Source organism: Mobula hypostoma, chromosome X1, assembly GCF_963921235.1.
Source record: "Mobula hypostoma chromosome X1, sMobHyp1.1, whole genome shotgun sequence".
Lineage (NCBI taxonomy): Eukaryota > Metazoa > Chordata > Chondrichthyes > Myliobatiformes > Myliobatidae > Mobula > Mobula hypostoma.
In genome coordinates this window covers 46,164,628-46,183,568 of record NC_086128.1, presented here as the reverse complement: position 1 = coordinate 46,183,568, position 18,941 = coordinate 46,164,628, and the positions used below count along the sequence as shown (strand labels likewise).

Genomic DNA, 18,941 nt, shown 5'->3' with positions numbered 1-18,941 from the left:
TGTTGCATTATCTGACTTCTATTAAGCTTCTGGTGACAGACCGTGACCCTGACATTCTCCTATAAAATATCTTGATACAATTTGGAATTCATTGTTCTTCAATGCTTGCAAGCTGTCCAGGCTCTGAGGCAGCAAAGCAGCCCCAAGCCATGATGCTCCTTCCACCATGCTTCACAGTTGGGATCAGGTGTTGCTGTGCAGTGCCCTTTTCCCTCCAAACATAGTGGTATGCACTTATGCCAAAAAGTTCAACTTTTGTCTCATCTGTTCACAGGGCATTGTCCCAGAAGCATTGTGCAACATCCAGGTGTTCTTTTTGTAAACTTGACATGTACAGCAATTGTTTTTTTTTGGAGGGTAGTGATGTCCTTCCATGAACACCATTCTTGTTCAGTGTTTTCCTTGTGGATACGTAAACAGCAACTTTAGCAAGTTCTAGAGATTTCCGCAGGTCTTTTGCTGTTACTCTTGGGTTCTTTTTCACCTCCTTCAGCATTGCATATTGTGCTCTTGGTGTGATCTTTGCAGGACGCCCACTCATAGGGAGTGTAGCAATGGTACTGAATTTCCTCCGTAGACAATTTCTCTTACTGTGGACTGATGAATGCTCAGGTCTTTAGAAATGCTTTTGTAGCCTTTTCCAGCTTCATGCATCTCTACAGTTCTTCTAAGGTCCTTTGAAAGTTGTTTTGACCGAGGCATGGTGTACCTAAACAGATCTTTCTTGAGAAGTGCAAGCTTGGTCAGTAACCCGACTTTGTCTGTCTTTATAGGGCAGGGCACCTCTACCACCCACACCTCCAATCTCATTTTATTGATACTGAATCCAGTATCTTTTGTAGAAGGCATCTCCCCAGAGGTTCACGTACTTTTTTGAACCTAGATTGTGATTGTTTAAATGGTGTACTAAAGTATTGATGAGAAGACTCACTCAATACCTCAAAATTCCTTGGGCCTCTTAACCTAAACCCAGCCTGGTCACTCATTTGTACATGACTACTATTTGGAATGGCAGAAGGAAATGCCTTCATGGCAGATATTTTCTCATCTTCCCGTAATTCTGGTCCATTGTGTTTAGTGCTTTGGGTGTTGTACACAATTTAATTTTACTGAAAGGGAATCTTGCACCAAACTAGTGTAGGTTCCATGTGCAGAACCTTTTAAAGTTCTTTTAAAATTTCAGTCCATTGGTGTCTTAAATTTAGCCAGCACATGCCAAGAGCAGCACATACTTCTCTTTCCAAATACTTCCTTGTTTTCAGTTCCTGCTTTTACATAGAACAGTACAGTACAGGCACTTTTGCCCATGATTTAGTGCCAAACTTTTAACCTACTCCAAGGTCAATTTTGCCCTTCACTTCTGCATAGTCCTCCATTTTATATTTCATCTATGTGCCCAAGGGTCTCTTAAATGAACCTAATATATTTGTCTTTACAACCACCCACCACCCCTGACAGCTCCATGCACCCACCACTTTTTTCTTTAAACCTCACCGGTGACATCCCCCTTTCTTTCCTTCAATCACATTAAAATTATGTCCCTTCATTAGCCACTTCCACCCTGAGGAAAAAGGTCTCTGGTCGTCCAGTGCATCTTTGTCGCTTATCATCTTGTACACCTCTATCAAGTCACCTCTCATCATCCTCTTTGCTCCAAAGAGACAACACTAGATCACTCAACCTATCCTAATAGAACGTGCTGTCTAATCCACGCAGCATCTTGGTTAATCTCTGCACACTCTCTAAAGCTTCTATATCCTTCCTTTAATGAGTGGACTAGATTTGAATGCAGTATTCCCAAGCGTGATCCAACCAGAGTTTTATAGAGCTGCACCATTTACCTCATGGTTCTTGAACTCAATGCCCTGACTATTGAAGGCCAACACACCATTTGCCTTCTTAACTACCCTGTCAACCTGTGAGGCAACTTTTGAGAAATTTAAAGACGTGAACCCAAGAGCCCTTGGTTTCCATCACACTGCTAACAGTCCTGCCATTAACTGTATTCTGTATTCTCCCTTCAAGTTTGACTTTCCAAAATGTATCACTTCAATCTAGAAAAAAATATGATCTCCTGTCACCCGATCAGGTTCATTGCCTCGTACCATGTCCAGTATGGCCTCTCCTCTGGTCAGCCTGCCTACACGTTGTGTCAGGAATCCTTTCTGGACACACCCAGCAACTTCTATTCCATCTATACTTTTTTTAATAAGGAGGTGCCAATCAATATTGAGGAAGTTGAAGTTGCTTACGGCAACAACCCTGTTATTTTTCCACCTTTCCAGAATATGCCTCCTGATTTGCTCCTTGGTGTCTCTGTGTTGGAAGATCTATAGTATACTCTTAATAAAGTGATTGCTCCCTTACTGTTTCTGATGTCTATCCGCACTAACTCAATGGACAGTCCTCAATGGCATTTTCTCTTTCTGTCCTTGTTTAGCAATGTAATTTTCCTACTACTTTTACCTCTCTCCCTGTCCCTTTTGAAATATCTAAGCTCTATAAAGTCCAGCAGCCATTCCTGCCGTTGTGATAGCAAAGTGTCTCTAGTGGTCATGGTGTCGAGGTTCCAAATACTGATCCATGTGCAACACCCTAGTTCCTGATACTTCTGACATTCAAATTGATACATTTTAACCCTTCTAACTTGACTGCAATTTCTTTGCTATTCTCTGTCTATCTTTTTCCACAGTCTCTTTATACACTGTCTACCTTTACACCAGCTACTCCATCCTCTAAACCTATCACTCTAGTTCCAATTCCCCTGCCAAACTAGTTTAAACTCTCCCCAACAGCTCGAACAAACCTGCCTCCAAGGATATTAGTTCCCCTCAAGTTTGGTTGTAACCTAACTCTTTTGAACAGGTCATGCCTTCATCAGAGATCCCAGTGTCCACAAATCTGATCTGCCCCCTTGCACCAGTTTTTCAAATGCCAGGACATCTGATTCTTGCCCTCAAACACATGGCACAGGCAGCAGACCAAGCAATCCAGAAGTTACTACCCTACTTTTCAAGTTCAAGTTTATAGTCATTGAACCCATACACATATACACAGCTAAATGAAACATGGTTCCTCTGGGGGCCAAGGTGCAAAAGACAGTACTGTGTGAAGTCCTTACAGCTCACATGCATTGTGGTCACTTTGTGGTACACGTGCACCTCGTTAATGTAAATATCTAATCAGCTAATATTATGGCATCAACTCAATACATAAAAGCATGTAGACATGGTAAGTGGGTTCTGTTGTTTTTCAGACCAAGCATCAGAATGGGGAAGGAATGTGATCTTAGTAACTTTAACTGGAATGATTGATGTCGGGCGGTGTGATTTGAGTATCTCAGATTGCTGGTCTCCTTGGATTTTCACACACAAGTCTCTAGAGTTTACAGAGAATGGTATAAAAAAACAAAACAAACATCCGGTGGGTGAAAAATGCCTCATTAATGAGAGAGATCAGTGGAGAATCATCACAGACTGGTTCAAGCTGACAGGGAGGCGTCAGCAACTAAACTAACCACGTTTTACGATGGTGCTGTGCAGAAGAGCATCTCTGAATGCAGAACGTGTTGAACCTCGAAGTGGATGAACTCCAGCAGGGTTCCACTCCTGTACCTAACTACACTGAGTGTAGTTATGATACAGCACATATAGTTACACAAAGCACAATACCTTCACAAAATAATTTCAGCTTCCTACATGGCTTCCTGTATTCTCTCTTCAAGATTTTTTTCCCTTTTCCTATCCATGTTGTTGATACCAATGTGTACCACAAATTCTAGCTGCTCACCCTCCCGCTTAAGAATGTACTGTACTGAACTGAACTTGCTGGTCTAATATCTTCCCGAAAACTTGAATGAAATTCCCTGAGGTAGGAATGTTGTGTTCCAGGAATATTCATAGAAGTTACACAGCTTGAAACAAAAACGGTGAAGTGATGAAGTTTAGAAAGTATCTAAACTCTCATTGAAACTTTACTACCTTTCTCATTCTTTTAATGTTATAGTTAGTGTTCCTTTAATTGTTCATCTTGTTGCTTCCAAATTGCATAACTTCTGTTCTAATCTTTTTAAAAGTTTTATCTTGCTGTCGCAGCTCTTAAAAATATTCTGTATATTTTTCTCTGCCCTGGGTTTTTTCTGAAGATGTCAAATTGTGGAACTGCTTTTCCCTTCTTAGTATATCCTTGAGAATAGCTTTTAGATGGCAAGCAGGATATTACCTCCATATTACATTTTCTTTCCTCTTTTATACTTAGTTGTCTCGGTAATGTCTTAATACCCTGATGTTTTTCTAAAATAATTTTAAAGATTTATGTTGATTATTAGCCCAGTGCTTTTCAAAATTGGATGCATAAAATATTAGAGACTTCTAATTAATTTGTGTTTTTTAAAACTGCTATTTTAGATACCAAAACTGCAGTTGACCACGATGAATCTCCCCCACGTACACCTACAGGAAATGCTCCATCATCTGAGTCCGATATTGATATTTCAAGTCCAAATGCATCGCATGATGAAAGCATAGCAAAAGATGCTTCTATGAAAGACTCTGGAAGTGACCTTTCACATAGGCCGAAGCGCCGGCGTTTTCATGAGAGTTATAATTTCAATATGAAGTGTCCTACTCCAGGTTGTAATTCATTGGGTAAGAAATCTTTCATTGTATATTGAGTGTTTAAACAATATTCTCAATGCATTGATTGAAAACTCCATGAATGGAATAACTGGGTTACAAATAGTCAGTGGATAACATCTTCTGTTGTGTAACTGTGAAATGTTTATCTGCTCCCATTTTAAATTTCATTCGCAACAGGCTTATTCATAAATGTTTTTTCACTTTAGATGGATAACTAATTCAAATGATATTTTCCTTACTCTTGGAAGGATGATTGTGAAATTTTAATATCCACACTGTGATCTGTTTCTTACCCACTTTTGGAATCATGCAACACAATTTGGGCATCTCGTTCTCCTCCAATTGTTGTGCTTGATATTTATAAGGTCTGTGAGCTTATGTCAAATTGTTGGAACATCACTGCTTAATGCAAATAAAGCTACTGCTATTTGTAAACTCCTGCCTCAGAAGTGAATATTGGTTAGATATAATGAGATAGAATTGGTTAGATATAAATATTTGTATTCCAAATATATTTCATTTGATCTATCATCTGTTTTCTATTTGCTTCAAGTAAAGGATATTGGGTTGCCATTGTGAGGATACATCCTTGATGTTAATGTATCTTTTTATACAGGGCCATATAACATATCGATTATAAAATCTTTCATAGGTTATTTTTTAACTTGGGAAGAATAAAAATGGGCTTAGTGTAAATGGGTGCTGGAATGCTGTCTCAGATTTGGTGGGCCAAAGGGTCTGTTTCTGTACTGTATAACTGATTAACAGTTGTGCTTCCCTATCCAATATCTGTTACTTATGGTGTCAGTTATTGGTAGGTGTGGTTCGCTGATACTTTGGAAATGCACCTTTTAAGTATAGTGGTTTAATTGGACTATCAGTTATTCAGGACAGCTGCTATTTGGGACAGATCACCCAATTAACTGAATCCACAGTATGTTTATTTGATTCTGTATTATCTGATATTCCTATTTGAATACTTCCAGTGTTGATAACCAGATACTGGGTGGAAGTCAAACCCTGTACTTATTCCTTAATTTTATTGTCTATGGGCCTCGTTGTCAATTGTTTCAGCTTGGCTATAGTTATAACTGGACTTTTCTAGATTGTTAATGTCAGTCATTCAATTCATGAAGTAAGATCACTGTTGGAATATTAACAAGGAAATTTCATTCAGTCAATTTAAGTGCTTGAGCACTTGCATTCACATTGCATGTTAAGGCCCCCTCTGTCATTGTAGAGTCCTTTCTCTTGCCACCACCGGCCAGGCCAGGCCAGGAATTAAAATCTTTGTTTAATTAAAAAGTTTTGTTGTTCCTGTTTTAACTAGCTGACTTTAAATTAGTCTATCAAATATAGCGCACCTCGGATCTCCTCAGATTTCTGGCAGCAGCAATGAGCGGATGTGATTAAGCTGTCTTTCAGCTTATTTCTCCACATTGTCCCATGATAAGAAAGATATACAAGTTGTTTTATGCAGTAAAAATATTAGACTATAAGACCATAAGATATAGGAGCAGAACCAGGCTATTCAGCCTGTCATCTGCTATGCCATTTCATCACAGCTGATACATTTTCCTCTCAGCCCTTTCCCTGCCTTCTCCCTGTAGCTCTTCATGCCCTGCCTAATCAAGAATCTATCAACTTCTGCCTTACATATACCCAATGACTTGGCCTCCACAGCCGCCTGTGGCAATGAATTGCATAGATTCACCACTCTGGCTAAAGAAATTCCTCCTCATCTCCATTCTAAATGGACGTTCCTCTGTTCTGAGTCTGTGCCCTCTGGTCCTAGACTCGCCTACCATAGGAAACATCCTTTCCACGTCCACTCTATCGAGGCCTGTTGGCATTCAATTGGTTTCAATGAGATTCCCCCCTCATTCTTCTCCATTCCAGTGAGGAATGGGTATAGGGCCATCAAACGCTTCCCGTATGATAAGCCTTTCAATCCTGGAATCACTTTCATGAACCTCCTTTGAACCCTCCCCAATGTCCAGCACATCCTTTCTTAGATAAGTGGCCCAAAACTACTCTCAATACTCCAAGTAAAGCCTCAACATTATATCCTTGCTTTTATATTCTAGTCCTCTTGAAATGAATGCTAACATTGCATTTGTCTTCCTCACCACTGACTCAACCTGCAAATTAACCTTTAGGGAATCCTGTGCAAGGACCCCTAAATTCCTTTGTATCTCAGATTTTTGAATTTCTCCATTTTGAAAATAGTCTCTGCTTTAACTTCTACCAAAGAGCATGACTTTACACTCCCCGACACTGTGTTCCATCTGCCACTTCTTTGCTCGTTCTTCTAATCTAAGTCCTTCTGCAGCCTCTCTGCTTCCTCAACACTACCTGCCCCTCCAGGAATCTTCATATTGTCCATAAATGTGGCCACAAAGTCATAGATTCTGTCACCCAAATCATTGACATATAATGTAAAAAGAAACGTTCCCAACATAGACCCCCGTGGGACACCACTAGTCACTGGAAGCCAACCAGAAAAGGCTCCCTTTATTCCCACTCTTTGCCTCCTGCCAGTCAGTCACTGCTTTATCTATGCTAGTATCTTTCCTGTAATACCATGGACTCTTAACTTGTCAAGCAGCTTCATGTGGTACCTTGTCAAAGGTATTCTGAAAATGCTTGTCATTTCTTCAAAGAATTCCAACAGATTTTTCAGGCAAGATTTTCCCTTAAGGAAGCCATGCTGACTATGGCCTATTTTCTCATGTGCCTCTAAGTATCCAAAACCACATCCTTAACAATTGACTCCCAACATCTTCCCAACCACTGAGGTCAGACCAACTGGTCTATAATTTTAGCCTCTTTCCCTTCTTGAAAATTGCAAATGTCACTAGACTCTTCAAGTCCTCCAGAATCCAGTGATTCTTGAAAGATCATTACTAATGCCTCCACAATCTCTTAAGCCACTTCTTTCAGAACCCTGGGGTATAAACCATCTGGTCCATGTGATTTAACTACCTTCAGACCTTTCAGCTTCCCAAGCACTTTCTCCCTAGTGCAACTGCACACATTTCTGTCCCCCGACACACTCAAAATTCTGGTATACCGCTAGTGTCTTCTACAGGGAAGACTGGTGCAAAATACTTAGTCAGTTTGTACACTATTTCTTTGTTCCCTGTTTCTACCTTCCACATTTTCAGCAGTCTGACAACTACTCTCTCCTCTCTTTTGCACTTTATATACCTGAAGAAACTTTTGCTATCCTCTTTAATACTATTGGCTAGTGTACCTTCGTATTCCATCTTTTCCCTTTTATGACTTTTCTTTAGTTGCCTTCTATTGGTTTTTAGAAGTTTCCCAATCCTCTAACTTCTCAGTAATTTTTCTCTATTATATGGCTTTTATGTTGACTTTGACTTCTCTTGTCGGTCACGGTTGTATAATCCTGCCTTTAGAATACTAATTTAGGGGGTATCTATTCTGTGCCTTCTGAATTGCTCCCAGATATTTGGACTTACTTATGTTTAAAAGCAGGGAACTAAGTCTGGCGATGTCTTTAGTGTGGCTAATGGCAATGATGATGTGTTTGAAATGAATGCAAGTAATTAATGAAAATTTCCTTTCCAGTTGAGTTTTGTAGCATGCAATCTGTATTAATGTCTATACTGACACCTGGTGGAGCCTCAGCTATGTTTTCATTTTGTTGTTAGATGTCAGTTTCTGTACAGTTGATTATATTTGTAAAGTTATGTAACTTTGGAACAAGCCCACTCAGGATGTTTTCCAGTGGATGATCTGGGAGAATTGAATATAGTAATTTAATTTTCCTGAACATTACATTCTGGATTAGGAACAGTTCTATTTTTGAATATTAAAATAATATTCTCCAATCTTTGAGGTATCTCAAACTATTTTGTAAAGAATAATTACTTTTGCAGTATAATTACTGGTGTAGTCAAATTATTTGTGACATTTGACAATGTGCCATAAACGGGGGGGGGGGGGAGAAAGCAATATCTGATCAAGTAATTTATTCTGTTGAAGTTGAGAGAGGACAAAATGAGAACTCCTTTGCATTTCAAATATAATCATAAGGCCGCTTGCAGTTATTCCAAGAGGCAGCTGTTGGATATTGCTTCCAGAATATCTCATCTTCAACTCTGCATGACATGAAAGTGTTAGTCTAGATTATGTGCTCAAATATTGTAACAACTTAATGTTTGATTTGGATACGAGTGTAATTCAAAAATAAAATGAAGTTGGCAAATAATAAATTGGGGAGGGGATGGGACTCATTCTCTTTACTGTTTTGGAAAGGAATTCTACACAGGTTTTAATCTGAAACTGAGAATATTCTTGATTATATAGATATCTGCTGTTCATTGTATTTTAATAGGAAAGCAAATGCTTTTTAATTTGTAGTTGATTTTAAGATCTGAATATAGGGATTAAAATGTAGTTTGAAGTATATTTTTGTATATGATTATCATTTTGCTCATCTGGTTAAATGTAGGCCATTTGACTGGAAAACATGAAAGACACTTCTCCATATCTGGCTGTCCATTGTACCATAATCTATCTGCAGATGAATGTAAGGTAATATAGATTCTACATTATACTGTGAAACATTCAGATAATTCTGCTTAAAGAAAATACTACTTTTTGATTGGTGACAAGGGAGTGTTGAGACAATTCACTGTAGTAACTTTGAAGTTTTTCTAATTCCTTTGCTCTTGGTTTGTATTATAAGCACACTTCATCTGACATACTGGCTGACAGTTTTTTAAAATATCTGGGCTTTAAGCAGTCTAGTGAAGTTTAATGTCAAAACTAATGTTCTTGTGAGTTCTGTGTTGCGCAATGAAAATTTTGAACAGGTTTTCGTCTTCTAGGAAATGGCTTCATTTTTAAAATTTGTGTGTAATATTTAAAGTTCTATGGAGTATATAGTGGCTAGTTTTGCAAATGCTAAAGAATGATTTGGGATCCTTTAGTTCTGCAAGTGGTATGTTACAATATTTTTTAAGGAAACTATATTTGTTGGGATATCTGCAGTTAATAAATTATGTATATGTAAGGTAGAGTATCAGGTTGACTTCAAGAATATGAACAGTTCAGCCAATCCAAAATGTTTGTTTGAGTCAGTGGTAGAAATGATGCTGGCATTGTTTGGATTCCTTTTTCTCAGAACTAGGGAACTACTGCCAAGACAAACTCAGGATTCTTATGTGGGAGGGCTAAAACTTTGCTGCCTGTCCATTTGTAGAAACAAAGCAGGAGTTTGTTGGTTCCACTTAACTGTGGTATGGTTTACAACAGTTGCAGTTATGTCTGCATTAGTGATTAGAAACATTGTGACATATCCAGAGTGCTCTTTTGCAAACTTGACATGTAGCAATTGTTTTTTTTTATTTTGGAGAGCAGTGATTAGTTCCTTTATGACGTTGCATGAACACCATTCCTGTTCAGTGTTTTTCTTATAGTGGATACATAAACAGCAACTTTAGCAAGTTCTAGAGATTTCTGCAGGTCTTTTGCTGTTACTCTTGGGTTCTTTTTCACCTCCTTCAGCATTGCATATTGTGCTCTTGGTGTGATCTTTGCAGGACGCCCACTCATAGGGAGAGTAGCAATGGTTCTGAATTTCCTCCGTAGACAATTTCTCTTACTGTGGATTGATGAACACTCAGGTCTTTAGAAATGCTTTTGTAGCCTTTTCCAGCTCCATACATCTCTACAGTTCTGCTAAGGTCCTCTGAAAGTTGTTTTGATCGAGGAATGGTGCACATAAACAGATCTTTCTTGAGAGAAGCAGGCTCTGTCGGTAACCTGACTTTGTGCATCTTTTTTATAGGGCAGGGCACCTCTACAACCCACACCTCCAATCTCATCTCATTGATTGGAACACCTGACTCCAGTAGCTTTTGTAGAAGGCATAACCCAAACGTTCACATACATTTTTGAACCTGAACTGTGATTGTTTAAATGGTGTACTCAATGTTGACGAGAAGTACAATTGTTTGTGTGTTACTAGTTTAGCCAGATTGTATTTGTCTATTATTGAGACTTCGATGAAGATCAGACCCCATTTTGAGTAAATAATGTAGAAAACCAGGTAATTACAAAGGGCTCACAAACTTTTTTTGCTTGCAACTGTAGATAGTGGAATAGACTGTGCCTATTAAGTTTGAATCAAGCTGTTTTAGCCCATTCAATAAATTCAATGTTAATCTAATTGTTTACATTCTAGTGTTAATTCTCCTTTCTAGGTTAGAGCTCAGCAGCGTGAAAGGCAGATTGATGACAGAGCATTATCACAAAGACAAGATGAAAATAACAGACATGCAACCAGACATCAGGCAAGTTTTCATTGTGATCACTACATTTAGACATGTATGGAAAATATGGCACCAAACTTACAAATCTGGATATTTGTAATCAGGAAGTTACAATTAAGAACTCCTCTTCTTAGTTGGTGATTTCTGTAAAAGGAGGAAAGAGTGGGAAGAGAAGGAGAGGAAATATTTGTAAGCAATTTGAGTTAAAGGTGAATGAGATCGGAGATCGAGGAGGAAAAATAAAGCTTGGATATAAGGAGGAACAGCTAGGGGGTTCAAGTTTTGGGAAACAAATGTAGGTGGGAGGAACAAATGGTTAAAAAAACACAAATAGAGCAGTAATAGAGTGAAAAGGCAAAAGTTAAATAAATAATTATTGAAGTCCAGACAAATAGATGTAATTAATGGAAAATCCATATGCTGTGATGAAGAATGGAAGGATGACCTAGCTGGGTGTTGGGAAGTACTGCTAATATTGGGATTGCTGTTGTCAGGATATTTATGTAGGGGTGGAAGGTTTTGCTGAGATGACGTGCATCTGATGAGTTGGGGGTATTTCCAGTTCATGATTTGTAAATTTCAGACTGTGGGATTGAAAGTAGGAAAACAATGTCATGATTGAAAATTGGGTTTAGTTGAGACTGAACTAGAAAGTGAAACAAATGCAAATAAAATGGTTGGAGAGAAAGAGAGTATATCTGTGGGGGAATTTGCAGAGGGAACATAGACAGTAAAGGATGGGTGGTGTGTGTTTGACCTTGTTTTGAAAGAAAAGTGTGTCAAGGGGACAGGATTAGAAGTTGGAATAAAAATATTATCTCTGCTGACTGGGAGAGAATGAAGGTAGATTTGATAGAGGTATACAAAATTATGAAGGGTATATATAGGGTAGCTGCAAGCAGGCTTTCTCCCCCGAGGTTGAGTGAGACCAGCACTCATAGGTTAATTCATAGTTAGTTCATAGGTTAAGGTTGAAAGATGAAATATTTAAGGGGAACCTGAAGAGTAACTTCACTCAGAGGATGCTGTGAGTGTAGAACAAACTTCCAGTGAAAGTGGTGGGTGCAGATTAAATTACAACAATGAACAGAAGTTTGGATAAGTATGTAGATGGGAAGGGAGGACTATTGTCCAAGCATGGGTCAATGGGACAAGTAGCTTAAAAGTTTAGCATAGACTAATGGGCCAAGGGACTGTTTCTGTACTGTAGTGCTTTATGACTCTTCTACATCCATGTGTACATGGTGTCTAGAAATTGAATTTCACCTTGTGTTGATGCACTAAATATTGAAGGTAGTCTTAGATAAATATTATTCTCAATTTTGCTTCTTGTTTACAGGCTCCGACAGAAAAGCAATTGAGATACAAAGAAAAGGTGGCAGAACTTAGGAAGAAACGAAATTCAGGATTAACCAAAGAACAAAAAGAAAAATATATGGTAAAATTATTGTTCTAAACTTCTACAGTGAAAAAAAACAAGTTACTGAAAGGTGTAAGAGGGCTAGGCAGCATACTGAAGCAAAATGAAGCTATCCATCAGGACTGATGCAAGGTCATATTTGTTTCTATATGTGAGACCTGGGCATGTTCCTGGTGTGGTTGAGATCATTATATGCAAAAGTTAAGTACTATATAACATTAACCATACTCAGAATGAACTGGACTAATTTAATATATTTATGTATGGCTTTGATGTTTTTTCCTTTTTATTGTTTTGCCTTACCCTGTTTTTTTTAACCTCAACCTGTAAATTATTAAAAAATTGATATTCTACATATATTGTGCAGCCACTCCTGAATTGCATACTTAGCCCAAGCGAATGAGGATACATTTTGTTCCTCCTGATTTCTGACCTACCCAGGACCTAGGCAGTTCTCTTTTGGAGATTTGCAGTCAATTACACAAGCTGACAGAAGCTAGCCTGGACTTGGGCACCAGAGAACAGTCTGGGCTTCAGCACTGAAAAAAAGCCTATGCTGGGACATGTCTGCTTTCTGAAATCACAGTGAAAAGAGGTTTTAGTGGCATCCTTTGTGAATTGCCCTTTTATCTTTGATGTTCATTCCAAGTTTCACTCTTGTTGGACAAGCACATGTACATTAACTTGAAAGATTTTATATGTTTGCAGAATTCCTCGGTCTTGTTTTATACTTCATTACCTCAAAATGGTGCTAGAGAGGGACAACTTTTTGTGTACAGCTCCCAAAGAAATAATCAAAGATTCCAATTTGGAACAGTTTGCAGCCACAGAGACTGCTGTACGTAACTTTGTTTCAGGCTATTTAAAATAACTGTTCAGACCTGACAGACTTGGGAATCCCGACAACCCAGGCAGCAAGTGCAGCAGCTGGAAGCTCCGTGGAGCTTTCCATTGTCTCAGGAAATGTGGCTGTTATGGAGGTTTCTAGGTAAAACTGAAATGCAGGGCCCTAAAGCACTCCATCTCTCCTTTCCTGCCATCTTCCTGGCTAATATACTGTCTTTGGAACATGAAATTGAAGACCACAGAAAGACTTCAGTAGTACAGGGATATTAGGGACTGTTATGTCTCTACTTCACAGAGACATTGCTCGCCCCCAAAACTCCAGACACGGCACTCTAGCCCGAGGACTTCACTGTCCACCGCATGGGTCAGATGACGGCATCGGGTAAAGGCAGAGGCAGTGGCGTTTGCTTCATGATTAACTCATCAGGGTGCATAGATGTGGCAGTTATGTCCCAGGTCTGAAGAATGCGATGGAGACATCTGACAATCAAGTATCATCTATTCTATCAATTAAGGGAGCTCTCTTTTGTCATTCTGGTAGTGATCTACATTTCATACTGATCAAGCTTCAAGCTGGTACTAGAGGAGCTGCACACAATGATCAACAGTCATGAGACAGTGCATCTTGCACTTTCCCAATCATTACAGGGGATTTTCAAGCAGACCAGCTTGAAGAAGTCTGACACATTACCACAAATGAATTAAAAACCATTTCAGGATGTATATTGTATACATTTCTCTGACATTAAATGTACCTTTGAAACCAACATGTCACCTATGGAATTAGAGGAGCCAACACATTTGATCACTGTACACCGCCATCAAGAATGCATATTGTGCCATCCTGTGCCTGTACTGTAATTAGTCTAATCGTCTGGCTGTACTCCCAGCATATAGGCAGAGACTGAAGACCGCAGCACCAGTGGTGATCACCCCAAAGGTATGATCAAGGGAAGTGACAGAGTGTTTATGGAACTGTTTTGAATCGGTGGCAAGGCTAATTGGACCTAAATGGATATGCCATGGCCGTCATTGACTTCATAAAGACCTGCGTGGATGAGTGTGTGCCTTCCCCAAAGCAGAAATCCTGGATGAACCAGGAGATTTGCAGTCTGTTGAGGGCTGGATCCATGATATTCAAGGTTTCTGATCCAGAATCCTACAAGAAGTCCAGGTACAACCTACAAAAGGACATTGTAATAGCAAAAAGGCAATTCCCTGTGAAAGTAGACATTCAGATGCATGACAGCTGTGGCAGGGTTTGCATGCCATTACTTCCCATAAGGTCAAACCTTTCAGTGTAAATGGCAACAAAGCTTCACTCCCCAGTGAGCTTAAAGCCTTATGTGTGCTTTGAAAGAGAATAACACCACGCCCTTGTGAATCCCCGCAGCATCCAGTGACCCTTTGGTCTCTGTCTTGGAGGGCAGTGTGAGAATCTTCTTCAAAGGGTGAGTGCTTACCCGCATCAGGCGTGATGGTGTACCTTTCTTTCCAGGTAATGAAGATCTGTGCAGAATGACTAACTGGAGTGTTCAAGGATGGTTTTAACCTCTTGTAGTTCAGTGTAAGGTTCCCACCTGCTTCAAAAGCCCGGCAGTCATTCTGGTGCCTAAGAGCAGGGTGAGCTGCCTCAATGACCATCTGCCAGTAGCACTCGCATCTACCGCAAATGAAGTGTTTCAAGAGGTTGGTAATGGCTAGAATCATCTTCTGCCTGAGCAAGGACTTGGACCTGCTGCAGTTTGCCTACTGCTGCAGCAAATCTGCAGCAGACACAATCTTACTGGCTATCCACGCTGTTTTGGAGTAACTAGACAACAGCAAAATGTATGCCAGACTGCTATTTATCAATTACTGCTTGACATTCAATACCATCATCCCCTCAGTATTAATCACCAAGCTTCTAAACCTGGATTCCCATACCTCCCTCTACAACTGAATCTTCAACTTCCTCATCAGGAGACTACTATCAGTACAGATCAAAAGATATGGGGAGAGAGTATGATTACAATATTGGACTAAATTATCAACTATGATATTGAATGGTAGGGCAGGCTCTAAAGCAGGGGTTCCCAACCTTTTTTATGCCATGGACCCCATTAAGCAAGGGGTCCAAGGATCCCAGGTTGGACACCCCTGCTCTAAAGGCTGAATTGCCAAGCTCCCAACTTTTAATGCTTCTGTGTTTTCCCTAATGTCCTGTGCTATGTTCTTGAATGCTTTTGAATTAACTTAATAAATCATCTTGCAATTTTTAAGATGTATAACTTTATAAGCTATCCATTGCAAAATACCCAGTCTTTACACTACTTTTACAATCACAGTATTGAGATTGGGAATAGAGTTTACCTTTTGGTCCACAGTGATCATCAATGCAGACTTGGCAATTGTGATGCTATTTGAAGTTGGAGAGTGGATGAACATCTATTGTTAGAAATGGTTCTTGGCTGTCACTGTTAACTTTGAAAATATTTTATTTTGTCCTTGATCAAGGGGTTTAAAAAAAATCATCAATTAATTTTCAGATGTACACTAGAGCTCTCTGTAATCGGTTTTTGTTTTACTTCTTAGCATTGTCTTCTGCAGTTTGAAAAATCTGAAGATGTGAATCACAATTTCCCTTGATTTGGGAAGGGTGATTGTGTTAAAGTTGATGCATAATTCGGCTGACAAAATAACGATGCAGGCTCCTTAATGTTGCTGAAGCCCTTAGGTGACTTGTTTTGTTTGTCATGTTGACAGCATTCTATTTGCAGGTAGTTGAGCTTTGGAAAATTGAAACAGAAACATAGAAAATAGGTGCGGAAGTAGGCCTTTCGAGCTTGCACCACCATTCAGTATGATCATGGCTGATCATCCAACTCAGAACCCTGTACCAGCCTTCCCTCCATACCCCCTGACCCCTGTAGCCACAAGGGCCATATCTAACTCCCTCTTAAACATAGCCAATGAACTGGCCTCAACTGTTTCCTGTGGCAGAGAATTCCACAGATTCACCACTCTCTGTGTGAAGTGGTTTTTCCTTATCTCGGTCCTAAAAGGCTTCCCCTTTATCCTCAAACTGTGACCCCTAATTCTGGACTTCCCCAACATCGGGAACAATCTTCCTGCATCTAGTCTGTCCAATCCCTTTAGGATTTTATACGTTTCAATAAGATCCCCCCTCAATCTTCTGAATTCCAACGAGTATAAGCCCAGTTCATCCAGTCTTTCTTCATATGAAAGTCTGCCATCCCAGGAATCAATCTGGTGAACCTTCTTTGTACTCCCTCTATGGCAAAGATGTCTTTCCTCAGATTAGGGGACCAAAACTGCACACAATACTCCAGGTGTGGTCTCACCAAGGCCTTGTACAACTGCAGCAGTACCTCCCTGCTCCTGTACTCGAATCCTCTCGCTGTAAATGCCAGCATACCATTTGCCTTTTTCACCGCCTGCTGTACCTGCATGCCCACTTTCAATGACTGGTGTATAATGACACCCAGGTCTCATTGCCCCTCCCCTTTTCTTAATCGGCCACCATTCAGATAATATTCTGTCTTCCTGTTTTTGCCACCAAAGTGGATAACCTCACATTTATCTACATTAAATTGCATCTGCCATGAATTTGCCCACTCACCTAACCTATCCAAGTCACCCTGCATCCTCTTAGCATCCTCCTCACAGCTAACACTGCCACCCAGCTTCGTGTCATCCGCAAACTTGGAGATGCTGCATTTAATTCCTTTATCTAAGTCATTAATATATATTGATAACAACTGGGGTCCCAGCACTGAGCCTTGCGGTACCCCATTAGTCACTGCCTGCCATTCTGAAAAGGTCCCGTTTATTCCCATTCTTTGCTTCCTGTCTGCCAACCAATTCTCTATCCACATCAATACCTTACCCCCAATACCGTGTGCTTTAAGTTTGCACACTAATCTCCTGTGTGGGACCTTGTCAAAAGCCTTTTGAAAATCCAAATATACCACATCCACTGGTTCTCCCCTATCCACTCTACTAGTTACATCCTCAAAAAATTCTATGAGATTCGTCAGACATGATTTTCCTTTCACAAATCCATGCTGACTTTGTCCGATGATTTCACCGCTTTCCAAATGTACTGTTATCACATCTTTGATAACTGACTCTAGCATTTTCCCCCACCACCGATGTTAGGCTAACCGGTCTATAATTCCCTGGTTTCTCTCTCCCTTTTTTTAAAAAGTGGCTTTACATTAGCCACCCTCCAATCCTTAGGAACTAGACCAGAATCTAAAGAGTTTTGAAAAATTATCACTAATGCATCCGCTATTTCTTGGGCTACTTCCTTAAGCACTCTGGGATGCAGACCATCTGGCCCTGGGGATTTATCTGCCTTTAATCCCTTCAATTTACCTAACACCACTTTCCTACTAACATGTATTTCGCTCAGTTCCTCCATCTCACTGGACCCTCTGTCCCCTACTATTTCCGGAAGATTATTTATGTCCTTAGTGAAGACAGAACCAAAGTAGTTATTCAATTGGTCTGCCATGTCCTTGCTCCCCATAATCGATTCACCTGTTTCTTTCAGTAGGGGACCTACAATTGTCTTAACCAATCTTTTTCTTTTCACATATCTATAAAAGCTTTTACAGTCAGTTTTTATGTTCCCTGCCAGTTTTCTCTCATAATCTTTTTTCCCTTTCCTAATTAAGCCCTTTGTCCTCCTCTGCTGGACTCTGAATTTCTCCCAGTCCTCAGGTGAGCCACTTTTTCTGGCTAATTTGTATGCTTCTTCTTTGGAATTGATACTATCCCTAATTTCCCTTGTCAGCTATGGGTGCACTACCTTCCCTGATTTATTCTTTTGCCAAACTGGGATGAACAATTGTTGTTCATCCATGCGATCTTTAAATGCTTGCCATTGCATATCCACCGTCAACCCTTTAAGTGTCATTTGCCAGTCTATCTTAGCTAATTCATGTCTCATACCTTCAAAGTTACCTTTCTTTAAGTTCAGAACCTTTGTTTCTGAATTAACTATGTCACTCTTCATCTTAATGAAGAATTTCACCATATTATGGTCACTCTTACCCAAGGGGCCTCTCACGACAAAATTGCTAATTAACCCTTCCTCATTGCTCAATACCCAATCCAGAATAGCCTGCTCTCTGGTTGGTTCCTCGACATGTTGGTTCAAAAAAGCATCCCGCATACATTCCAAGAAATCCTCTTCCTCAGCACCCTTACCAATTTGGTTCACCCAATCTGTATGTAGATTGAAGTCACCCATTATAACTGCTGTTCCTTTATTGCATGCATTTCTAATATCCTGTTTAATACCATTCCCAACCTCCCTACTACTGTTAGGTGGCCTGTACACAGCTCCCACCAGCATTTTCTGCCCCTTAGTGTTATGCAGCTCAACCCATATCGATTCCACATCCTTCCGGCTAATGTCCTTCCTTTCTATTGCGTTAATCTCCTCTCTAACCAGCAATGCTACCCCACCTCCTTTTCCTTCATGTCTATCCCTCCTGAATATTGAATATCCCTGAATGTTGAGCTCCCATCCTTGGTCACCCTGGAGCCATGTCTCTGTGATCCCAACGATATCATATTCATTAATAACAATCTGCACTTTTAATTCATTCACCTTGTTATGAATGCTCCCTGCATTGACACACAAAGCCTTCAGGCTTGCTTTTACAACACTCGTAGCCCTTATACAATTATGTTGAAAAGTGGCCCTTTTTGATTTTTGCC

The 18,941-nt window shown here is 39.8% G+C and overlaps 1 protein-coding gene across 5 annotated transcripts in view; it reads left to right on the top strand.

The window, feature by feature from the left end:
* Positions 1–18,941, top strand: part of kat7b (K(lysine) acetyltransferase 7b) — an 85,690-nt gene that overhangs the window by 44,626 nt on the left and 22,123 nt on the right. For all 5 annotated transcript variants that reach the window (XM_063037586.1, XM_063037581.1, XM_063037584.1 and 2 more), the window contains 4 exons: positions 4,407–4,646; positions 9,118–9,200; positions 10,874–10,963; positions 12,282–12,380. In XM_063037586.1, the coding sequence (XP_062893656.1) occupies positions 4,407–4,646; positions 9,118–9,200; positions 10,874–10,963; positions 12,282–12,380 (512 nt within the window). The remainder of the gene's footprint in view (positions 1–4,406; positions 4,647–9,117; positions 9,201–10,873; positions 10,964–12,281; positions 12,381–18,941) is intronic.